Source organism: Dermacentor variabilis, chromosome 3 (assembly GCF_050947875.1).
Source record: "Dermacentor variabilis isolate Ectoservices chromosome 3, ASM5094787v1, whole genome shotgun sequence".
Lineage (NCBI taxonomy): Eukaryota > Metazoa > Arthropoda > Arachnida > Ixodida > Ixodidae > Dermacentor > Dermacentor variabilis.
In genome coordinates this window covers 8,330,553-8,355,146 of record NC_134570.1, presented here as the reverse complement: position 1 = coordinate 8,355,146, position 24,594 = coordinate 8,330,553, and the positions used below count along the sequence as shown (strand labels likewise).

The window sequence follows — 24,594 nt, the reverse complement described above, 5'->3', positions numbered from 1 at the left end:
AAGCGAGGCATAGCCACCACATGCCTTCAGAGTGATTTGCAAAAGTCATGTGTTCACCAAATTGAGCATAGTATGTCTAGCTAAGTAGACAGATTGAAACTTGCTGCTTTTCAAGTGTCTGTCATTTCATCTGTCCGTGAAACATTGCTTCATAAATTAAAAGCTGGGGAGGAAGTGCCCTACTAAAGATCGCGACAAAAGACCTGTACATGTAATCCCATACCTCAATAAAGTTTCACAGGATTTGAAAAAGGTGGCAAACCGACACAATGCCAATCTAGTTTTTTCAGCGCCTTGCAAATTGTCAGCAGTGTGTAACCTGCAAAACAAGAAGCACCAAAAACGAATGCAATGTCATACTAATCACCGGACCAATTACACCGAATGCACTTCAGATGTTGTGTATCAAATGCCCTTAGATTGTAGACAAACCGGTCAGTGTTTCAATGACAGGGCTAGAAAGCACAACAATGATGTTAGAAAAGGATACGGCAGTCACTTGACTGAGCACTGCAAAAAGTGCGCAGCAAACCTATGTTTGGTGACACAACCTTCTTAAGGAAAGAAAACACAAAAATATAATGAGAAATAGTTGAGGTATATTTTATAAGGGAAGCAGGCGAGAACTGCGTTAGCTGTCCGTGTATGGTTTTGCAAGAAAAAGAAGTGACGTTTCTTTCGAGATATGTAGGCTCTTGGACTGATTGACCATACAATTCTGTGTATGATCTGATTCATTTCATCCTTTGTGTGTGTGATCGTGAGTGCATGATGTACTTGATGCGCAGAGCATAAATACGTGACCGTTTGTAATAAATGTTAGTTAGAAGTAGCGCAGTCCTGTCGTATGTGTTCCTTCGTCTTCGTCTTTAGCGCTTCTTTATGAAAACTTTTATGAGACGGTGATAGTGAAAAAAGCGCGAGGAGGAAAGCGGAGGAGCAGGGTGCAGCAGAACCATCGGGCGGAAAGCAGAGGAGGAGGGTGTGGCGAAAGCGTGACAAGAAAAGCATAGTGCCCAGCAAGACGGGCTGTGCGGCGGCGATCGCTACGAGATGACGCCACAGTAGTGCGCCGTCGTCTTCACCGATGGGATGCGGTGGGCGCGTCGACCGATACCATATAGGGAAACAAAGCACTGCATGAGCGGAGATGTGTCTGCGGCAGCCGCTGCGAAGCGCGTCCACGCGTCACCCACGCGTTGCCTCTCGCGATCTCCCGATTAGCGAGGCAGTCGCGCCACACTTCGCTCCGTTGGCAACGTGCCGCACAAAATAGGTTGCCCGCGCCAGCCAAGAATCGGGAAAGGAAAACTAGTATAGAGCTGCGCTCAACTTTAGCATTATGGAGTATTGTAATCGTCAGTGAATTTTATTTTGTTCGTTTGGCTGGTGATGAGAGAGCGGCTGCTGAGGTGATGCTGCTCTATCACAGAGTAGGCCGGAGATCGCACTTGTTATGAGCAAGGATGGCGCCATGAAATACGATGTAAAAGGAAAGCAAACGAACGCTATCTCGAGGTGGGAGGAAGCAGGGAAACAAATTCAACAGGAGCGGACACTTACATAAAGCCCAATGGCCGAATTTACTGTAGCGCACCAAGCGGATGGTGCGAACACGTGAACCAGACTTCCGATTTCGGTTTCGTGCGCGCGTGTTTTGAACACTAGCTGATTCGCGCTACGCCAGCTGCGTTGATCGGTCCAGTAATGGTTTTTGATTTACTTCTCAGCCACGCGCTGTCTTGGTGCAGAACCAGTACAAGCCTTCATCGAAGCCGTCTTCAGTGCAACCTACAATTTCATAAAGTAGACGAAGGCGCCTTGTGAAATGAGGGAACGTTTGTTTTGGCTCTATAAAAATGCTCGTTGTCCGTTTTTTCATTGTAGCACCAGGTAAACAGGAGTAGTTCCCGTATGAAGCTCTGCCAGACTGCATCAGCTGAAAAATTACAAGCATGCGGTATTTTGGTATTTAAACCTTATAGACCAACTACGTGTACAGGCGAAACATGCGGAAGTGGTGGATGGGCGACATTACTAACATAGGTCACTCGCTTCTAGAAACATAGCGTAGGAAACACCTGACGCATTCGAAACAATACTATACATAAAATATGACGCTGACATCTGATTTCCACGCATTCCCCCTTTCCCGGGCCTTATTTGCTGCCTTTTAAATGCGCAAATAGACGGGCGACAGGGCACTTTCAACATAACTCGGCCTCAGCCGACGCGATGCTACGCCACGTATACACAGGTGGCCACAGAACAGGCTCGCAGCCAGATGCTTGCAGAATGCGTGCGCTCGACACATCCGTGGATACAAGGCACGTTTTTTGAGAAGACGGGATTTTCCAGGTACAAGTAACTGTTCTTTGGGCTAGTCGGCGTTATGTTTTGCGTGTTCTTCCGGCGCAAGCAACACATTCCCGTGGCATCGCTCCTGGCGATTACTCGTCGCGTTTTCGTCAAGTGTCAGTACAGAAAGTTAAATGTTGTTAAGGGGGGGGGGGACGTAAAAAGCGTTACAAACATGTCCCAGTAAGATTCAGTGCATGCCAAAATAGCTGCGCCCCAACGGCCGAACTGTTTTTCACTAGCAGCATCACCATGCCCTGTGCGGTTAGCGTGCCCAGAAACTACCCAAAAAAGTACCGAAATAATTTACAATAATATGGGGGGTCAGAGAAAGCGTCACAGACATGTCCCAGTAAGATCCAGTTCACGCCAAGCTGCGCCCCAACGGTCGAGCCGGTTTTCGCCAACTCCGACACAATATGCAGCGCAGACTGTCATGCAGACTGCCAAACAAAATGTCTCACCTTGCCGCGGTATAATAGCGCGGGAGTGCCGTGTCGAAATGCAGCGGGAATGCAAAAACACGCCAGGGCCAAGATAAAAAAAAAAAGTTGACAATCACTTAAAAAGCTATAGCACTTGCCTAAGTTAGCACCTTAAATTAAAGCTACATCTTAATCCACCTTGCTCTAATTTGTACCACCCTTAATCCACCTTAAGCCACGTTAATCCAGCTTAATACACTTTAACATACGTTAATCCCATTTCTGGGAGCGGACCAGGGCGGTGTATTTGGGCGTGGGCCACGGCGTCCGGCCGACACCGTGGCTGTTCACCGTGGGATTTCGCAGTGCGAGGTGCAGCACGTCCAGCGCTGGGAATGTGACGTCATCACTTGCTCACGTGGGTTTTGGTACTATTGGATGTTAACGCCGGAGGCCGGATTTTTTGCTTCGTGGGGCATATAAGGCTTTCGGTTTAATAAAATGAATTAAAAATTGGAGAGCCTGCAACACTTATGGGGGCTACTGCAAAAGCACCTAAGGGAACACATTCGGGCTAGGGGGACTACATTGGGAAACTATTGTGATTCACTTTGGTTTCCTTATGTAGTCCCTTTGACATCGCGTCTGTGGAGATCGGCGTCATCTTGCCGCTGTGCAGGCCTAGCCGCGTTGCGCTGGACCCGTGCTTCTTCTTGCAAGGAGTACTTTCGCGGTCGACCACGTGGCTTCGAAAGCGCCACCGATGCTTCTGGACCCATTTTGCGGCGCGCAATGTAGACAAGCCAACGCGCGTCCGTTCATATACAAGTGGTGAGCTCGCTCCCGTGACATCACGAACCGCTAGGCGCGAACTCGGCGCTCCTTCGTCTCGTCTCGCCGACAACACCGTGTGGAGTAGAGGCAAGGCCTCTCTGGCTCTCACTGCAAAGCTTCCCGGGGTGCGTATTTTCAACTGCTCGTAGGTACAGCGGGGCGTGAAACTTGCGGAGACGACGGGCGTTTGCGCGCATGCGCGAGAGAGGAAATGCGGGGAGTTTTGCTCCTTGAAAATACGACTCTGCCTAGGTACTCCGGAGGAGTTTCTTGGCGCGCGGTGTATGCGCTTGTCCCTAGGCGTGCCGGCAGAAGTCGCGGGGTGCGGTTGTGCTGAACTTAGCACCGCAAGTTGGCGGCTCGATGCAATCATATTTAATCGATCATGTTTTTACTAATGAAAACAACGTGTCATTATTTCGCATTATTGGCGGCGCCTCCATGGAGGACACCAAAGCGGCAACGGGGATATCAAAGCTAGAAGCCGGACTGGTACTTGGGTTGGGGCCAGCAGAGGCCTGCGCGTGCCAGGAGAGTATAAGATCGGCAGTCCGCTATCGCGGACGGCCAATGTTTTATGCGAACACCCCCAGGCACGCTTCGGCCTCTGCGGCCCCCACCGACGGGCCGCCCGGCTTCCAGCTTTGATCCCCCCGCTACCGCTTGGGTGCCCCGGAGATCCTGCGCCGCCTGCTTTAATATAACCTCAGCTGCTCTCCTGAGGCCTCAGTTTGCCGGTTACATGTGCCCTCCAGCAGTGCTCGTAAAAAATCCGATCTATCGTCGCGACGAAAAAAGCGACCCGCGATTTATGAAACACCAGTCAGAACATTGTCCCTTCAGACACAGCGATCACCAAGCGGCGTCCGCGCCCACTGCCTGACCGCGCGGGCAGCCAGCGGCGGAGCGTACAAACCAACTCGACCGAACTCCGCAATGCCGGCATGTCTAGGGGACAAACGAATGCAACGTGCTCTAAGAAACCTCCTCCGTAGTGCCTAGGCTGAGTCATATATTCAAGGAGTAAAAACCCCAGATTTTCTCTCTCGTGCCCGCTCTTACTCGCGCCTGCGCAGAAACGTCGAGCTCCGTCAAAAGTGGCACGCCCCGCTGTATCTACGAGCAATTCTAAATACGCTCCCGGCGTGGGTTCCAATCCGCCTACGGGCGAACGTATTTCGATTATTTTTTTCAGATCTGTTAGTTTACTATACTTGGATAGGTCTACATGACCACTTTCGATATATTATGACCGCACTCTGTGCTCTACATCGACCTCAGACGTACTATACTTACATTATACCGTTCCTACCATTAAGTGTACAGTCGCGATCAAAAGCTTGGGGACCAAAGGTGCTGCGATTCTTTTATTTTTTCCCAGCCTGGGCATTCCGGCTGAAACCGCGAGCGCACGCGTATACGCGCGTCTGTTTGACCAATGCAATGCATTAAACCAATTCTGGGCTGCGGAGCTGCGCTTGAATATATATTTTAGCTTTTTGCTGGCGCCGCCGTCCTTAAGCTTTTGATCGCGACTGCACCACGCGCCGCCGCACACTGGCAAAGCGCCCAATGAGCCGAGTAGTGCTTTGGCGCTGACGACAAGGCAGACGACAGGCGGCTCGCCGGAACGCTCACGTGAGCAGCCGGCCCCGATCGCTTCTGTGGAGTGTCTGGACGCATGCACTGGCGTGTCGTCGGCTTGTCGCTAGGTAACGCAAAAAAAGAAGAAAATAACAGGTGCCAAAGGGTAACTTTTGTACACCTAATACACTTTTAGTTTTAGCGGGACGGAATAAAAAAAATAAGACGTTGTCAATTAACTTCATTTTACATTCTTCATGCTCGCGTCAGTTAACAGATGGTGTGCGCACTATGCGTGACGCGTTCCTTGTTGCCAGATGTCGCAGAGTGTCCCCTCTCGTTGAATTTCTTTCTCTATGGGGGAAGGTCCATTTAGAGAATTGCGGAACATTGGTGGCGCACCGGAATGACCATTTATTCGTTTATTTTTTTACAGCAATGCTCTGACCTCGTGGTACTGAGAGCAGTGCGGAAAATTTGGAAATTTAATTATACTACATTTACGGGACAGATATATTGCCCCCATTAATGTGAGGCTCCGAGAGTAACAACATTTGTCATTGCCATTCTCGGGAATGTCCCGATATTCTTTCGCTCTGTAATCAGCAATGAGGCACGCCGATCCAACGCAGTGACGCCAAGCTTCAAACGAGGCACCGCAGCTGAAGCGAGCACAGCCTCGTCGCCGCGTGTAGCCGTCGCAACGAGGGCGCGATGACTGCCGAGCGATGAACGCCGACGGGAGATGCATGCTTGGATAAATAACTGAACACATTTAAGGCTTCTGTACCTTCGTGCCAAAGCGGAACGTAACCGTTTCGATATATTGACCAAGAAAGGGGGCCTAGCCAGTGGCCCAAGGTCTCGGTTACCCAGGGCGCATGTGCAATGGCCAAGTCACCCAAGTAGTTATAAACTCGGCAAGACAGCACCACCCACAAATTGAGAAAAGAGGCAAGGAAAGCTGCACTCTATATAGGACGCCAACAATATGCCGGGTGTTCCAGCGAACGCTTTCAAATATTAAACAAAAAAAAAATGCCTGTAGCAGATCGCACAATTCTTGTTCATGAGCTGGTCTACTTGAAGAGGCGGACATTACTTGCAAGAAAAGTTGAAATGCATGATCTACTAATTACCAGCATTCGCTAATTAAGTTTCGAACTAATTACTTCGTGGCGAATATCGCAATTTACTAATTCTATTCGTGGAGTTCGCAGGGCGGATTCACGTGAAACGAATTCTCAGGATGACACCAGTTTCGATATATTAATTTCTGAACTTTGTGGCGAAATGCATCGTCGTTCGCGTTACATTCTTAACAAAACGTCGTTTTATGCATTCAAGCTCAAAAGTAACTGGAACGCCGATGCACTTCTCTGCAAAGTTAGGAAATTAATATCTCGAAACTGGCGTCATCCTGATAATTCGTTCCAATTAGCCCGCCATAGTTGCTTTGTTGCTATGGTGTTGGGCTGCTAAGCACGAGGTGGCTGGATCGAATCCCAGCCACGGCGGCTGCATTTCGATGGGGACGAAAACACCCGTGTACATAGATTTAGATGCACTGTAAGGAACCCCAGGTGGTCGAAATTTCCACAGTCCTCCACTACGGTGTGCCTCATAATCAGAAGGTGGTTTTGGCACATAAAACGCCATAATCTTTTCTTATTCGTTCCAATAGGATCCGCCTTGCAAACTACACGGCTAGCATTTGTAAATTGCAATATGGACCACATGGTATAGTTAGTTAGAAACTTAATTAGTTATTTTTGTTAATTAGCCGATTATGCATTTCAATTTCTTGTGCAGCTAGTGTCTGCCGCTTCGAGTAGACCACCTTCTAAACAAGACTTTTACTATCTGCCACAGACAACCTTTAAGAATTTTCGAAAGTGCACATGTTGGCTGAAATAACCCCTACAAGTGAATACAGGGTATAGTGGTTGATCCTTCATGCGGTATGGAAACGGTTAATTGTTCTTTTTTGTGAGATAGTCAATGCAAGAATTCTTAGAGTTAATTTTCCTTTACTACATTGGCATCAATACATAATTTGAACTGTAGGAGTGTCGACTATATCCTGATTGCTCGCAGAACTTCTTCGCACAAGAAGCAATTATGTATGGTTTGATCCCTCGCATCAAGACAGACATGGACAAAGCACTCAATTAAAGTACATAAGATAAGAAACAAAATAATAGGCAAACATTTTACTCAGCAAGAAATTCTAAAATTTCAAATGTATTTAAGCAGAGTAGCAAATATTGAGAATATTATTTTGCTCATTTGGATATACTTCTATAATGCACGACATTGCACAAAGAAATAAACTTTCTGCGGAATGAAGAGGTATACTTTGTGAAACAAAGGAAAGGGCCAAATTACTGAAAACATCTTTTTCCAACAAGGAAGAGCTAGCTGCTCTTCAAAATTTGCTTTAGACTGCATGTCACTCTTTCTTGTGATGATATCGCGGCCAATTATTAAACACAGATGCATTGGACGGCACAGCAGCACTGCAGTGTGCTTGTGAAAAAGTTTCTGGAAGACAGGTGTATGTTAATATAGATATAGAAGTGCGTTAAATTGAGCTCGTTGGTAATTATTCATTACCGATCACAGCGCAAACCAAACAGCCGCACTCTTCGGCTAGATCAGTGTAACAAAACGACACCGCGTAACTGCTTTTTGTGCCCCAATTCTGTCGCAAACGTTGTGATGGTGGTCATGAGCCAGGGTCTTAATTGTTTTGCTGACATGCCATCTCAATAATGGTTCGTAAAATGCCAGTTAATGTCATGAGTCATGCACACCTACAACCAGTTACCTCTGGCTGAAGGATCCTTAGAAGATGCCACCAGAAAGGTATTTATGTTGCAGTACCAAATACAGATTTGCAGAAGTATTTGCGAAATAACACAATGCTAGCACAAGTATTTATAATAAATTTTGCACCAATGTGACGTTTTTCTTTCTTTTGTGAGTGAGTGAGTGAGTGAGTGAGTGAGTGAGTGAGTGAGTGAGTGAGTGAGTGAGTGAGTGAGTGAGTGAGTGAGTGAGTGAGTGAGTGAGTGAGTGAGTGAGTGAGTGAGTGAGTGAGTGAGTGAGTGAGTGAGTGATGGAACGCCTTTATTAAAAACGACGTAAAGAATACATGACCTCTAGGTATTAAATGAATTTATAAAGGTTGCTGCTTTTTTATAAAAATTGAAAGGCTCGTGTAGACAGGCTTGCTGTTGGTTTTTGTTTGGAATGTGCCGTCAAATGTTTTTTTTTTTCACCGGAAGTGTCACGCCATCACAGAGGTCGTGCAAGTGTCCATAAAGCGCCATATATTGAACATATTGACTTCTATGGAAGCTTCGCTCTGCATGTGTGCATAAATCTGGCACCATCGTCGGCGATCCATTGAAGAACGTTTGCTCGCCACGTCGCGAAAAGATTGTTTAGCGTTTCACTTAAAAAAGTTAAGGCCGTTTCTTGCCGAAAGTACCTGGAGTACGTACTTGACAATCTGTTGTAGTGATCGTCCTGGCCTTGTAGAGAGGATTAGCGACCAGACAGGTCGCGTAGTGGTATGAGGTCCAGTCCCAATAAGGAAGCAGCTGCGATGAAGCACTTTTTGTCAATAATACCACAGAAACCTAGGGAACTGCATTTGATTTGTTAGTGCAGGATCAACACAATGAAGGAAGGAAAATGCTAGGACAGTTCATCGTTCACATTTCAGCGCAATAACTACCCAAGGATTAAAGGGTGAAAGACATAACACGGGGCTTGCTTGTGTCCTATAGTTCTCCGTTTAGTCCTTGCCAGTGTCGTCATAATTTTTTGAAGCATATGGCTTAAGTAAGACGGAAAATTCTCTAACTTGCTTCTAAATTTTGCTGAAAGGTCGCTAAAGTTAAAGCTTGTCGACAGCAGCAGAAGTTAGCTTTTCAAAGTGCACTCAATTAGGTGCTCCAGCAGCCACCAAATCTCGGGGCCATTTCCTGCGATTCTATAGCAGCTCTACAAACTCTGCAGTTTGCTCCGCGTTATGGTTTACACGAGCAACTAGTGCGCGAAATAAGACATGCTCATAATCACGTGATCGAGAAATGCTAAGACATTGTATTTCAATGGTCGCCAAGCTATTGCGGAATTGTCGGCAAGTACAGCGAAGATTGAGCTGCGCGCTCGGCTCACCAAAAACATCAGCGAGTTCCTATAGCACTTTCAAGAAATGATGCTGCGCGACAACTTCAATCACTTGCTCGCCACATCACATTACTACGATGGAATTCATGGGGTTTGACCAACTCGCGCTTGCACTCTCTCGACCACAACTTGAGACTTCGCCTGCCACCCGGACTCTCCCTTCGCGAAACAATTTTACTGGGCCGCATGTGGTTGGGCGTCGCATTTAGAAATTCCTATTCCTTCCCGATAAGGATGGCCAACAGCGCGGCGTGCAATTTGTGCGGGTGCGATGAGACTCTAGAGCACCTTCTGTGTCACTGCCCATCCTTTGACAATCAACGACGTACTCTACAAGCGAAACTCAACCTGCTAGACAGTAGAGCGCACTCAGCGGCAAAGACCCTTGGACCATGACCTATGCTTTCTTGCATGCAAAAGGTCACAAAAGCCCTCCTGCGTTTCTTGAAGGACACTGGATTATATGAACGCTTGTGACAGTGGAGATTCCCCTGCGACTGACTGTGAATGACTGACTATTATTTTTCTTTTCTCTGCTTATCTGCTCTTCCATTTTACCCCTCCCCAAGTGTAGGGTAGCCAACTGGGCACGTCCTTGGTTAACCTCCCTGCCTTTACCTCTTCTTTCTCTCTCTTTCACTAAAGCTTGTGAGTAAACTTTAGATAACGTAGGCGTTTTGGAACACTATTATATACTGCATCATGGCGTAAATTAGTTACTGAAGCCTCTCATATTTGCTTAGGATTCGCGTGAGTGAGGATTGAACAGTGAATTTACCAGCAATTAAAATTAAATTATGAGATTTTACGTGCCAAAACCACTTTCCGATTATGAGACACGCCGTAGTGGGGGACTCCGGAAATTTCGACCACCTGGGGTTCTTTAACGTGCACCTAAATCTAAGTACACGGGTGTTTTCGCATTTCGCCACCCATCGAAATGCGGCCGCCGTGGCCGGGATTCGATCCCGCGACCTCGTGTTTAGCAGTCCAACACCACAGCCACTAAGAAACCACGGTGGGTGAGTTTATCAGCTATCTCTAACGGGTTTTTACTTTATTATTGTGCTTACATAAAAACGGACGATGGCAGCTTAAATTAGCGTTTACTCTCAAATTGTGCAGTTCTAAATGTAGAACCATTCAAAAGAACGCACGCAATCTGAGTTTCCTGAAAGATTTTCACTTATCCGCGCCCCTGAAAGTATAGCAGAATTCTGCATGACGCAGAAGGTCGCATATTAACACGGTGATAAAGATTACGTGATCGTTATGCAGGTCAAATAAAACGCTTCTGCCCATTGGTCTACCTTAAGGTTCTTCGCTGTGCTGATTTGTCCAAAACCGATGGGATAAGGAAGCAGTGTGTTCAGGCTCGCGTGGAGGAGCTCAGCCGCTCCTATGTAACGCCTTTCTACAGTCCGTTTATCATATCACTCATTTGCTTACAATAAAACTTGTAAATGTCCACTAACCGAGCGTACTTAGTGATAAATTCAGAGTAACAGGACGCATTCAAGTTCCTTCCGCAAAGAATGCAGCACACTGTGAAGGCAACCACTCCTTTATCATGCATGGTCACCAAGTCCTACAGTCAAGTTCGGCAGCTCACATGTAGCTTTTTGAAAAATAAAGGGCGTTCTAGAAGGCTATTTTTGAAGCACCTTTCCTAAGTTCGAGGTCGCTAAAATGCCACCAGTTGTTCGGTCAAGTTGATAAAAAAGGTCGCTGGTCACTAAGTTGTAAAATTTGGCGCTAAAAAGACAAAGTCGCTAAGTCTAGCGACAAAAGTGCTAAGATGGCAACAGTGGTCCATGTGTAGTTATCACGCTGAAAAGCGACGAACCGCTACCAAGGGGCTCAGTTCACCCTGCTTATGAGCTTGGACAGTTTTCAGTTTGCTGACAGATGGGACGGGGAAACATGGCAGTCTAAAGCAGTGGCGTAGCTAGAACTGTTTTCCAGGAAAGGGGGCGGAGGGCTTGGAACAGGGCACCCTGCCGCCGCTATTCAGCAGCCTCCTCGCGACCACACGCTTCTCAAGGAGCGTTGTCAGGCATATCAGTAATGTTGTCGTGAAAACTATACCGTGCTTATCCTGACAGCAACAACGCAGTGTACATTTACTATCTACACCATTTTCCTAGACCATGATCCGGAAGTTATTCTGCCAAATATTGTTCATATCAATTAGGATATGAAAACGAAAGGTACAGTATCGACATGCGTGCACAGCGCAAAAGACGATGCCTGAAGAGAAAGAACACAACACAGGCGCTGACTTCAACTGATCTTTATTTGCGAAATCGCCAGAACTATATACATGAGCAAAAGCAATGAACAAGAACTTTTGCATTACGTCATGCATGAACCCCTATTGCATCACAGCCAAATACTTGATTTCGTTTTTGGTGAGGGCAATAGACGGCATGCTGACGCATGCCATCTATGATTTCACATGTAAGCTGTTCTCGGTGTTTGGAGATTACGACGAAGTTTTCAAATTCACGGTCACAAAGGCAGTCTCGGCAGTGAATGCCAAGATGACCTTGCACGGCAGTGTAAACATGGTAAAAATGCTCTTTCAATCGCTCATTTAAACATCTGCCTGTTTGGCCGACGTATTTCTTCCCGCAAGTCAGGGGAACCATTCAAACCACACCCAGGGCGCATGCTCCAAACCACTTCCTATGGTTAGTATGCAAATATTTCGTCATGTGACATGAGCATTCACACGGCTACAGAGCACTGATAATTCTTGCGGGGCAGAAAAAACAACTTTAACATCTACTTTACTGCCTATCTTCAAGCTGTGTGATATCTTGCGCAAGCTAGGGAGCACCGCGACTGGCTTATCGTTTCTGGCAGCGCCTTCAGCTGGTGCTTTGTCTCCCAGCTTGACTTTCTTTAATAACGTTTCTGCTACTGAAACTAACAAAAGCTCGGGGTACGCAGATGTGTTAGGCGGGAGGCCTGCGCATGGAGACTGCGCATTAAAGAGTGGAAGCAAGACTTATTTAGGGCATTTGTGAAGCAAAGATTTACAATGCCCCGTTCAACCAGCTCGGAATGGGCCGACAGATCAGAGAAAAGTGGCTTGTTCCCTCTGGGCTCGAAAGAGAAAAGTGGCTTGTTCCCTCTGGGCTCGAACATCCAGCACAAGTGATCTCTAGAGATACCAAGTCGCAAATATAAAAACCTTAATGAGTCATCTACTGGTAGTTCATGCGTCAGGACAAGTAGCGACAAACACTCGTTGAACTGGCAAAGTACATCTGAAACAGCAGGCGCAAAACCTTGGCCTTCACAAGCAAAAAGTAAGAAGTCATCCACAAGAAGGAAAACCTTTACAACCACTGTGTTATCAAGGCGGGTATACCGAGAAGTCGGTAATGGTAGGCAAGAAAAATGTTGCTTAAAATTGGTGATATGCTTGAACCAATGCACAAACCACTTTTTTAATGTAAATGTGTTCATTCCATGAGGGACACGTTGACCTTAAGTACAATCCAAGCAGCTCAAGGAATCCGCTAACCGAAACAGCAGAAGCATTCTGGAACGCAACTGAGCCATGGTTGTCAATACAGACCTCTACGCACTGTATATAGCAGCGTGTCATGCGGTAAAGAGTAGTACAGGTCTTTTATATCAATGGAGCGGGCGTTGCGGCCCTTGTAATTACTTTAAAAAAATTACTTGGCATATACGGAATGATATCATGAGAGTCTATTACCAAAAAAGGGTCGTCGATTGTTAGCAGGTCAAGTTTGTCCTGTAAAAACAAAGCAACCACTTTCTGCCAAGTCCCAGAATGCTTCTGTGGTTTCGGTTAGCGGCTTCCTTGACCTGCTTGGATTATACTTAAGGTCAACATTTTCCTCATGGTATGAACACATTTACATTCACAAAAGCGGTGTCTGCATTGGTTCATGCATTGCACCAATTTTAAGCGGCATTTCTCTCGCTTACCATGACCGACTTCTTGCTAGCCGCCTTGATAACACAGTGGTTGTAAAAGTTTTCCGTTTTGGGGATGTCTTCTTGGTACATTTTGCGTGTGAAGGTCAAAGTTTTGAGCCTTCTGTTTCAGATGTACTTTGCCAATTAAACGAGTGTTTGTCGCCACTTGTCCTGACGCATGAACTACCAGTAGATGACTCGTTAAGGTTTTTAGATTTGCGACTTAGTATCTCTAGAGATCAATTGTGCTGGATGTACGAGCCCAGAGGGAACAAGCCACTTTTCTCTTATCTGTTGGCCCATTCCAAGCTGGTTAAACGGGGCATCGTAAGTCTTTGCTACACAAATGCCCTAAATAAGTCTTGCTTCCACTCTTTAACGCGCAGTCTCCATGCGCAGGCCTCCCGCCTAACACATGCTGCGTACCCCGAGCTTTTGTTAGTTTCAGTAGCAGAAAAGTTATTAAAGAAAGTCAAGCTGTGAGAAAAGCACCAGCTGACTGCACTGCAAGAGACGATAAGCCAGTCGCGATGCTCCCTTACTCGCACAAGATATCACACAGCTTGAAGAAGATAGGCAGTAAAGTAAATGTTAAAGTTGCTTTTTCTGCCCCGGAAAAATTATCAGTGATTTGTAGGCGTGTGAATGCTCATGTCTCACGACGAAACATTTGCACTAGTAACCATAGGAAGTGGTTTGGAGCATGCGCCCTGGGTGTGGTTTAGATGATTCCCCTGACTTGCGGAAAGAAATACGTTGGCCAAACAGGCAGACGTTTGAATGAGCGATTGAAAGAGCATTTTTACCATGTTTACACCACCATGCAAGGTCATCTTGGCATTCACTGCCGAGGCTGCCTTTGTGACCCTGAATTAATTTGAAAACTGCGTCGTAATCTCCAAACACCGAGGACAGCTTACGCGTGAAATTATAGAGGCTGACAAGATACAGTGGCTGGGTGACCTTTGCGTCAGGATGCCGTCTAGTGCCTTAACCAAAAACGAAATCAAGTATCTGACTGTGATGCAATAGGGGTCCATAAGTGACATAATGCAAAAGTTGTTTTTTCATTAATTTTGCTCATGTATATAGTTCTGGCCATTTCGCAGATAAAGATCAGTTGAAGTCAGCGCCTGTGTTGTGTTCTTCCTTCAGACCTCCTCTTTTGCGCTGTGCAAACATGTCGATATTGAATCATCAACTCGCCTAAGCTTCCACCTTAGAAATGTACAGCTTTTTTTTTTAAGCACAAAGCTAACCAGGGAATGCAGACAGGGGCGCCTAGTCCTGCATAGGCGGAACTGGCGGCACTTTGGGAGGCATGGGCACAATGTGTTTCGCCAGCGGGCGGCGACATACAACGTCAGATTCCGCCGGATGGAGCGTTTTGCATATTTATTCACTCCTTTTTTACGGCTGATTGTTGACGGAGTAGTATAAACAAATGTTCCCACATGTGCGCCAAACCGAGACACATCCAAGGCTACGAAGCTGTTAAGCGGGTTATCGCATGTGCAGTCGACCGATTCTTTAACAATACCGATCAAGCGTCGACTGACCGGCCTGTCAGCGCCTTCTAACGACGCGAAGCGACGAGATGAGCAAGAGTAGCGCATGCGCACAAAGTTCACTCGAAGCGCACGTTTAGTCTGCTGGGCTCTTCCCAATGGCGGTCCCAGTGGCGACTAACTCATTGGAAGCTTCCATACTTATCGGAGACAGTAAGTGCGCGTCAACCCAGACGCATCCTTTTTATAACATAGGCCACTGTAGTCCACATGCACCGTAAGATAAAGAACAAAACGCGTAAGAACGATATGATACAGTCGCACTGCAGTTTTTCGCGTTTTGTTAATCATTTTCCTGTGTATGGGCACCAGAGTAGCACATGCTAAAGAAAAAAAGAAAGGACGCAAGCCAGAGACACCTGCTCCTCCTATCTCCAATAAGCCGGGAAACTTGCACCGAATTAACCGTGCCAGGGGCTGTATCATGCTGGTAGGGAGAGCCTAGCAGTAGAAACTTGGGCTTCGGGTGAACTTGATGCGCAAGCGCTACTTGCTGATCTCGTCGCTTCGCGCCGTTAGAATGCGCTGGCCTGTCGAACGGTCGACGCTCGCGCGGTACTGTTAAAGCATCAGTCGACTGTATCTTTACGGAAGTATACTATGGGTCTATTTTCCGACTGCCCTAAATCTGCCCAAGACTTCTTTTTCAGTGAAATTTCTTCGCTGTACGCGAATCTTTTGAAATACTATAGAGCATCAACCTCGAGCAGTCTAAGAAACACACACCAGGGACCGCCACAGGTCCGCCGCCATTGAACGCCTTCTGAATCGGGAGCAAGCAGGCATGCATGACCTACAACCCGCCTCTTTAGCAACGCTGCTTCGCCGAGACGCTGGGAATCGCTTAGTACAGTTTATTTAACATGTAGAAGAGCAGAGGAAAGACGTGATCTGTCGTAAACGGCAAGCGCTGCGAGAGATAGTTGAATGCGTGGGACTAGACGGTGTAAGAGCTTCATCCACCTCTGCTGCGCAAGAACTGCCCGTGCAGTTCTTGTGTCTATCATAACGTGTCTATCTATAAGATAGACACGTTATGCGTTGCGTGTGTAGAGGAGGAGGAAACGACTGAACACCTGATACTTTTCTGTAGAGGGTTTCACCCTGCAGTTCAAAGCAACGGGGCTGATCTTTTCAAAGCATTGAGGTTGAGGGATAGTGGAGGCAAAATTGACTTTAAGCGGGTAGAAATAGCCAAACGTAGGTTATCTGATTGGTAGCTAAAATAAAGGCAAGAGTGAAATTTCACCCTCCACTAAGTACAAAATATATTACTAGGCATGGCTAGGTGGCATGAGCCGCCCACCCACTTAAGGGTTCGGCATTATCCATCCATCCATCCATGCTTAGCGTTGTACCCTTTGTCCTTAAGCGATGAAGATGGCCGGCAAATGCCGGTTGATTTTCTCAGCAAGAAGCTAACACCAGCCCATCCTGCTGGGTAACAACTGAGCGAGAAGCTTATGCAGTTATTTCCTGGAACATCGAACCTTGTAGCTATTGTCAACGTTTGTTGAATATCAGGATGAATTGTTTATGCAAAATAATGGTATTTGCATAAGGTCCACTGTGGCTCCCGTCTTATGCCACATTTTTCTTTCAAAATTTGACAAAGCTCTGAGCAGCTCTTTAAATGACGGGAGGGTAGTCAAGGTCTTCCCGTATGTTGATGATTTCTTTATCTTGTTGAACCTGAAATACCCTTTGGAACTAGAATTGGTCTCGTGATATTGTTAGCTCATTTAGAGCGTGCAAGAAGGCTTTAAATTTTACGAAAGAACTGGCATCAGACAATCCAATAAGGTTTTTAGACTTAAAACTAACCTTCTCTAACAATGATCGCGTCTGCTGGATCCGTGCGCCCCGTACCCAGAAACAGTTTCTACCATTCGAGTCGTCGCAGTCTAAACTAGTGAAGCGTGGCCTTTGCATCAATAATGCCCTCAATAGAAACTGCCCATATTCAATGGAGCAAACTGTTCATGAGCAGGTCAAGCGACTACAGGTGGCCGGCTTTCCTGACACTGTTCTCAAAGCAGTAGCCAAGACAAAACTGAAAAAGTTGAAAGAAGAAACAGAAGGCAGAGCACTTAGCACTGCCAATGAGGACCGTAAACGAGTGGAAGTCATGCCCTATATCCACAAGGTATCCCACAATGTGAAAAAAGTTGCCATAAGGCATGGCGTTCGGGTTGTGTTCTGGGCGCCATGCAATATGTCAAGTCTATGTGCTAGGATTGAAAAACGTAAACCTAGGAGTGCCTGCAGTACAAGCCATCATTTCACAACTTGCATAAACAATGTTGTCTATCGCATACCGTTGATGTGTGGTCGCGTGTATATAGGCCAGACGGGGCGCTGCGTTAATGTCCGCCTAAAGGAACACGAAAAGGACGCCACGTCAGGAGGAGGAGCAAACCTGCCTACTCATTGCCGTGTGTGCGGCTGTTAACCTGTTCTAGAAAACACAAGTTATTGGCAGGGGAACCACACGTTTCGAACGAGAACTGATTGAAGCGTACCGTATTCGAAAACATGTGTTTGTGTACTCACTTTATCGCTGTCAAAGAACGATATAGCTTACTTAGAAAAATGTGGTTACTAGATGTTCTTTTGGGCTTTTTCATGGTCACGTGGTATGTACGACGCATGCGCGCTCTGGTTGCCCTGCGAACTTCTGTGTGGTTGTTTTCATTAAACGTGTTGCTAATGCCAGCGTGTGTCTGTCTACTTCTCTCCAGGTGCTTGCGTGTCAAAGGCTGGGTTCCATCGTTTCAAAAAGTTATATGGGTATTACAGCGCCTCGAGACGTGGCTTTTTGGTGCAAATGTCACGTAGTGCTAAACACTGTGGGCTCTGCGCAGAGTGGGGCATCACTACTTTCTACTACCTCCGCGACTGATTCGTGCATTCAGCCTCCCCATGCAGCAGTGGACACTGGCTTCAGACACAGGTGTGTTTAATCACGAGACGTTTAAGCAACACAGTTGTGGCAGAGCGACGTGACGCCTGTGAGAATACGCAAATACAGCGGCACGGACGTATGTGTTGGCGACTCCTATAAACGAAACCGAGCTTCAGGCGGAATGCCGGTAGAAGTCACGGCTTCCTTTGTTCCCGGAAGCGCGCCCTCGAATTCCCGCAGCAGTGCTGGCCGGAACGCCTCCTTCAGCGTCTCGTAGTACACCTGCAAAGCGGGCGCGAACGTATGCGGGGGTCCGGTCTCTCTCTCCTTTTTACTTCCGGTCTCTATCTCCTTCATCTTTTTCTCCCCATACCCCTTCCCCGTGCAGTGCTGTTGAGGTGTCCTCCTGTGAGAGACAGTTACGGCACTGCACTTATCTCTTCCATTTCTCTTTAAAAATCACTTCACACACAACAGTGGCAGCGGCGGCAGCGATCATTTGCTCAACGAGTGGCGGGGCCCCGACCTGTGACTTCGAGTTCGCGCCACGGACTACGACTTCGCGGAGCGTCATGGCCCGGCGACTACGGTGGTGCTGCATCACGACGGCTGGAGGCGTCTCTGTACCATGCCTTGACTTTGGTGGGACCGTGACTCTTGCTCGAGACAGCAGTGAATCAACTGGCGAGGACCCCATGCAGCGGGAACATTAAGCAGACCTTATGGGAAGGTCTAGGGAGACGGATTGTCCCAGGAATCACAAGCTGGCTACTAGCTAGCTTGATACAGCTTGGCCAGGCTAGAAGCAGCTAGAGTTATGTCAAGCTATAGGTTAGACATCTTCAAGATGGCTAGCACTTGATGTCTCCAAGCCATACGCTTCAAGCCACTGTGAATACGTTTAATTAGAAAACATACGCCAAAGAGTTTCAACATCATGTCTAGCACTTGATGTCTCCAAGCCATACACTTCTAGAGATTGTGAATACAATTAGAAAAAGTGTCAAAACTGCTAAGGCGTTACCAGGGAGCATCCAGGGCAGCCTCAAAAATGTGGAGGGTAGAGGGGGGGGGGCGAAACGGTCAGTTTCGTAAACGCGGAAGTTGCCAGCATGCTTCAGAAAAGATGAACGGATAGTTGCTTTGATAGGTCATATGAAACCCCTTGAGTAGCACAAATGGAGCGCGCAGAAACCGATTCTTGATAGATTTCTTACGCATGTTCTGAAGCGCGCGTTCGCTTGTTCAAATCTGGCGCCACATTGATAGCATGCTGTGGCTTGCAGCCCGCAAGGCTGGCCCGAAATTTAAAATGTGCATAAAGAGCAAGTAAAAATAAAATGTATGCTGTTAGGAAAACATAGGTGTGTATTAAAGTTGTCTTAAAGTGAAAATATATATGCATCAGAAAAGATTAGACAGCTTTATATAGGCTCAGCGCCGATAGCGCAGGTGGGGCCACGTGCAACGGCGCCCACCATGGAGGAAGGAAAGCATAGGAGAGTCCCCGGCCAGCACGGACGTGTTGGTGAAAGTGTGGCGGAAGTCATGTGCTGTTTTTCGCAAAGGAGTACTGGGACTGTTACCCAAAATGTCAACGCTGCCATAGCAACCGCACTCCTGAAGCTGTCGCTGCTGGTCTTGGCCTCTGAAAATGCCCAAAATGTCAACGCTGCCATAGCAACCGCACTCCTGAAGCTGTCGCTGTTGGTCTTGACTTCTGAAAAGCGAAATAAGATTTGTAGGGCTGCTTCTTTCTCGCAGCACATTCTGTTCGTGAGACAAACTGACGTTGTAGCGTGGTGTGTAAGCTTGAAAGTTGTGTTTAGGGTCGGTCTATAAGCGTGAGTGTCAGCCAGCAACAGAGACACTCAAGTAATTACGGCGCGAGTCTTCTTCGTCTTCTTCAAAGAGCCATGGAAAAGCACCGGAGCTCGTCAGCTTCACTAAAACTGTTACAGAAGTTTCGTAGGCTTTGTTCTGCCGCGCGTCGGGCAGCACACACATGCAAGTTCAAAGCTCTCGCCTGTCAGGTCTGGCGAGCTGATTGGCGGCGCAAAGGGAGACGTCACACCAACATGTCTGCGTTTCCGGCTTCAAAAACGTGATGTGACGACCTCTCCTATTTTGTTTCTTTCGTCCATGGTGCCCGAGGTGCTGTATCGCGCTCTTTTCGCCGATTTTGAAACTTTCGCCAGCGATGGCGGCGGTTCTTTCGGCCTTTTCGCTTGCTGAAAGTTATACGAGTTTTCGAGTGCAGACTTCGTATCGGGTTTGCAAGAACAGTAGCAACAACACCGATTTATTTCGGTTCGGTAAGTGATTTTATTACATGAGTGAAGGGTTCCTAATTTGCTGGAAATCGTGTGGCCCGATTTGAACGGCACGAACGTCAGCTAACGTTTCGGATCGTCGCATTCATGCAGTGATCGACGGAGCTTGTTTCACATTGCAAGATTTTTTTGTGTGTAAACGAGAAGAAAGCGGTTAACAGAGGGGCCAGATTTTTATTAATCATGTCATATCATATTATTAATCATATCACATTAGTGGTGGCGCTGGCTAACCCTCATAGGGTTAGTTCTAGTAGTAAAACATAAATAGCCAAGAAAGTGGATGGGAGAACGGCGCCGTGGTAGCTGAATTGGTAGAGCATCTCACGCGTAATGCGAAGACGTGGGATCGCTCGCCATCTGCGGCAAGTAGTTTTCTCATCCACTTTATTTCCTATAATTTATCTTTTCTTTAATCCAATTAGTAGGTACAAGTAATTTCCCCTACGTTGTCCTTGGTGCCATTGTTTGTTGGCTTCCTATAAGGTTTGTTTAAGGTTTGTTAGCAGTATTTTTCTTTCTTTTGCCTCTTTGCAACTTGTATATGGTACTGGCTTTAAGGACACGACGGGAGCTGTGTAATTCCGTTACCGACTCGATATGCGGTTGCGATACTATAGGTTTATTCGATTCAACCAAGTTTCTCTGCGCCTTCTGCACCTATTACTGGTGCACTGCACCTACACATTCGATTCCCCGAGGTACAGCCGCACGCTCTGCACCCCCGTGCTCGATTGAACGGAATGCAAGGGAAGTTGGTGCTGCGGTGCAATGCACCCTTGAACTTTGCAGTGAGTGAGTGCAGCCCGGGGCACCAAACTGGCACCACCTTTGCATTTGTAGTGCTGTGCACTGAATCGAACAAAACTTATGTTCATCGCTATGCACTGTATTAAAACATTGTCGCGGAAATAACACTCACAGGCTGCGACTACAGACAAAAAATAAGTGACACCCCAAAATTATCGCATGAAAGTCGCCTCAATAACGTTCATTGACCTCCCACATCGGGATGAAGAACTATTAATGGCCCCCCATTTATCCCATGGAAGCGTGTCAACTCCGCTATTAGGCATGAAGGCAATGCATATAATACCCACGGCAGGCAGCAAACAAGTGCGGTCGCCGAAGGTGACAGCAGCCTGCACCTGAGATCTCTTTGGTACAATGATGACAATGAAGAGCAGAAGTTTATGATACTGTTTCAAGGGAAGCCACAAAGAAGTAAAACAAAATCCTCAGCAGCTCTAAGCATACATATGCAACATTTCATGATAACTGAACCTCTAAACTGGTTCAAAAATCTGACGGGAACTGCATGCTATTTTTAGTGCAAAGAAATTATCACCTTTAGATATTAGCTAAATTAAACTTGCAATTTGAAGGTTAAGAAATTTAGTATTGTGTGACTCTTTTCAGTGTTCCTGTGTGAAATGTAATGCCCCAACCACTGGCACGCGCCGGAAAGCTTCGGCGCGCGCCGAAGGGTCAAATGCGTCAAAGCGTCGGTCGGAAACGCGGAGAAGCGGAACGTCGCGCAGCGATTATGTCTACTGCCGATGCTAGAAGTTTGCTGACGCGCGGCGAAGCTGCGCCGGCGTGCACCAATGAGAGGCTGCGACGAGTCGCACGCGTCAACCAATCGAAGGCTGCGCAGCCTCCGGCTGCTATGCCTGTAATGGCCGCCCAAGCGGAGGCTCCGGCACCAACGATCGTCCGAGTTTTTTGGACGCACGACGCGCGCGACAGTGTTCCTGAAAAACAGTGTTGTAATAGTAGGCCGACAACGACACGACCGACCGACCGACGACCGTGGGTTGTGGCAGTGCGACGTGGATCCGAAGCGACTTCGAACGACGCCGACTAATCCAACCTGCCCACTGGGTTCCGCCGGGCTCAGTGCGATCGTCTGCTAAAACAGCCAACCGAATCACGATTACCGCAACGTCTGTGCTTGTTGTGTGTGTATTTTGTTGTGCCCAAAACGAATGGAAACATGTTTACGAGTTCCGAAGTCTGGATAATCAGCACTCGCCTATCGCCGATGTTGTTTACGTTACGCGTAGGCCTAGCGGGTCCATCGAGTTCGTAACTGGCGAGTGAACGAGGCCAGCTAAGAAACTCTGTCGAAGGAAGGGAATTTTCGGGTCCGTTTGGTGCTGCAGTGATTTAAAATATGGCACTCCTGACTTCGTGTGATGTGGTGAATGAACCGTGTGGAAGTTGGGTTGGTCAACCGCGGCGTGTTTCGTGTGGTGTCGATTGACTCAAGTGTCACGGCCAAGCTCTGCGCTGTTTCCAGTGGTAAAGATAACTTCCGAAAGCGAAATACACTAGTAGCCGAACTATTGGAAGTACTTACATAATCAGCCGTGCCGCCTGTTTCAGCTGACACTGCGCTCTTCTATTCGGCATGTGAATCCAGTTCAGTAAAAGTTCACTGTACTCATTCACTCACTTCTTTCAAGTGCGTCCGTCTTTTGGGCTAGTTGGGGATAATTCGCTCGTGCAGCAATCAAGAACACTGAAGCATACGTGACAACGCAGTCATGTTTGAGTCAGTGTGTCCTTATAGTTGAGCACTGCAAAAAGAAATTATCTGTTTGCAACGTGTGCCCTGTGTGCAGTGTATAGCAGGACCTGCATCATGCAAGACCTATGCATGTAGCAGCGTATACCACGATTGCTTCGATGCCCGCTTCAGAAGCAGCAAGCACTGAGTCAATGAAACTGTAATTGATTTTTTATCTCACTTTTTGCTTATGGAAAGTGTAGATGGTGTGAGTGCATTGTGGGGAAGGTGAAAAGGTGTCATCAGTGTTTTGTGCAGTCGGTATGCTTAAACTGCTGGAATCCCTTCAGCTTCTACTAAAATGTTTCTTGCTGCGATACTATAAATTGTAGTCAGGACAAAGATCTACTCAAAACCAAGTTACTAATGCATCTGCGCAGAATGTGTTTGATTAACAAGTTAACGCTTCCACAACAACAATATGCCGATGCACAGCATATGTGCTTACAATAAATACATTCCGTAAAGGTGAACGACTGTGATCAAACTTTGTAGTAGCACCGTAAAAAGTGCTGCCATGCGTATCAGCCACAACGAAACTGCTGCACGTCCAACCTTCTTCCTTGGAGGCACTTCTATAAAGACTGTTCGGGCCCTTCCCATTCTGGGTGTAGCATTTAGCTGTTCTGTCAACTTTTCCGCATATGTCACCAGCACTGTATGTAAGCACCGGCCCGTTCTTGGGTTTGTGTCCCGTGTCTCCCTTCCCTGATGACCTAAGGTTTGCCAAGCACTCTACACTTCTATCATTCTGTCACGACTTGAGTACTGCTCATCAGTATAGTTCCCGTACCAAACTCGCGACGCTAACAAACTTAAGCTTGTCCAGCGCCGGACAATACGCACCCTTTACTCCCGTCTTTTCGGTTGTCACAAGCTCATGCAAGCCTTCGACGATTGCCTCAAACCCCTCAAGTAGCACACCCTGCAATACCAGCACAACATTGCACTAGTCTATACTGCAGGGTGCTTGACGACTCTCTGGACAGCACTTATATCTTTTCAGTTCGTCTGAACAAGTGGTCAGTACAGCCTGAGCCCTCATCGCGCCTCTATGGCCTGACACCACAACTCCATGATTATATCTGGCATGCAGAGCTTTCTCTCCACCCCCCTGGCGATTTGGATTCTCCTTCCTTGGAACCAGACTGAATTGGCACTCCTGTGTGTTGTGCACCTGTGAAATGTGTGCGTGTGTGCCGTGCTGTGTTATTGAGCAAGTGTGTGTGCACATGGAGAGGAAGGAAGTGTCTTCTGCATCCTGCAAATTCCTGCTCTAGATGGCTGGTTATCAGATGCTCTAACATACAGGCATCAGCCTTCTTTTTAGTCTAGTGTGCCAAGTTACCACTAAGATTATTATTATTATTATTATTATTATTATTATTATTATTATTATTATTATTATTATTATTATTATTATTATTATTATTATTATTATTATTATTATTATTATTATTAGAATCATCACTTCGACCACATTGATTGTGTTGAAGCCAGCGTGACACATACTTCAAAATATTTCTGGAGCTTTGTGGGCTCTCTCTTCTAAAAAGAGTGCCAAAGATGTACGTCTTCTTCATGAAAGTAGTGGTGTTGTCTCGAACACTGCTGATGCCTTTGCAGAACATTTCTGTTTGCTATATGGTGTGAAATATGCTTCAAGTAACCTTCCTTCTCAGTCTGGCACAGTGTATGCTAATAGTCAATGAAAACCTTGTTTCCAAGTATATGAAGTGCCTTAAACTTTGCCTTAAACATTCCCTTTCTTGTGGTGTTGATGGTATTTCCTCCACAGAGCTTAACCCTTTGAGACGCTGTCTACACAATTGGGCACAGCTGGAGCGTGCAT

General features: G+C 46.8%; 1 protein-coding gene across 1 annotated transcript in view; it reads right to left on the bottom strand.

Annotated features, from left to right (window-relative positions):
• Positions 1-24,594, bottom strand: part of LOC142573903 (uncharacterized) — a 244,863-nt gene that overhangs the window by 99,140 nt on the left and 121,129 nt on the right. Inside the window, exon 5 of the mRNA XM_075683112.1 lies at positions 8,711-8,809. Coding sequence (XP_075539227.1) covers positions 8,711-8,809 — 99 coding nt within the window. The remainder of the gene's footprint in view (positions 1-8,710; positions 8,810-24,594) is intronic.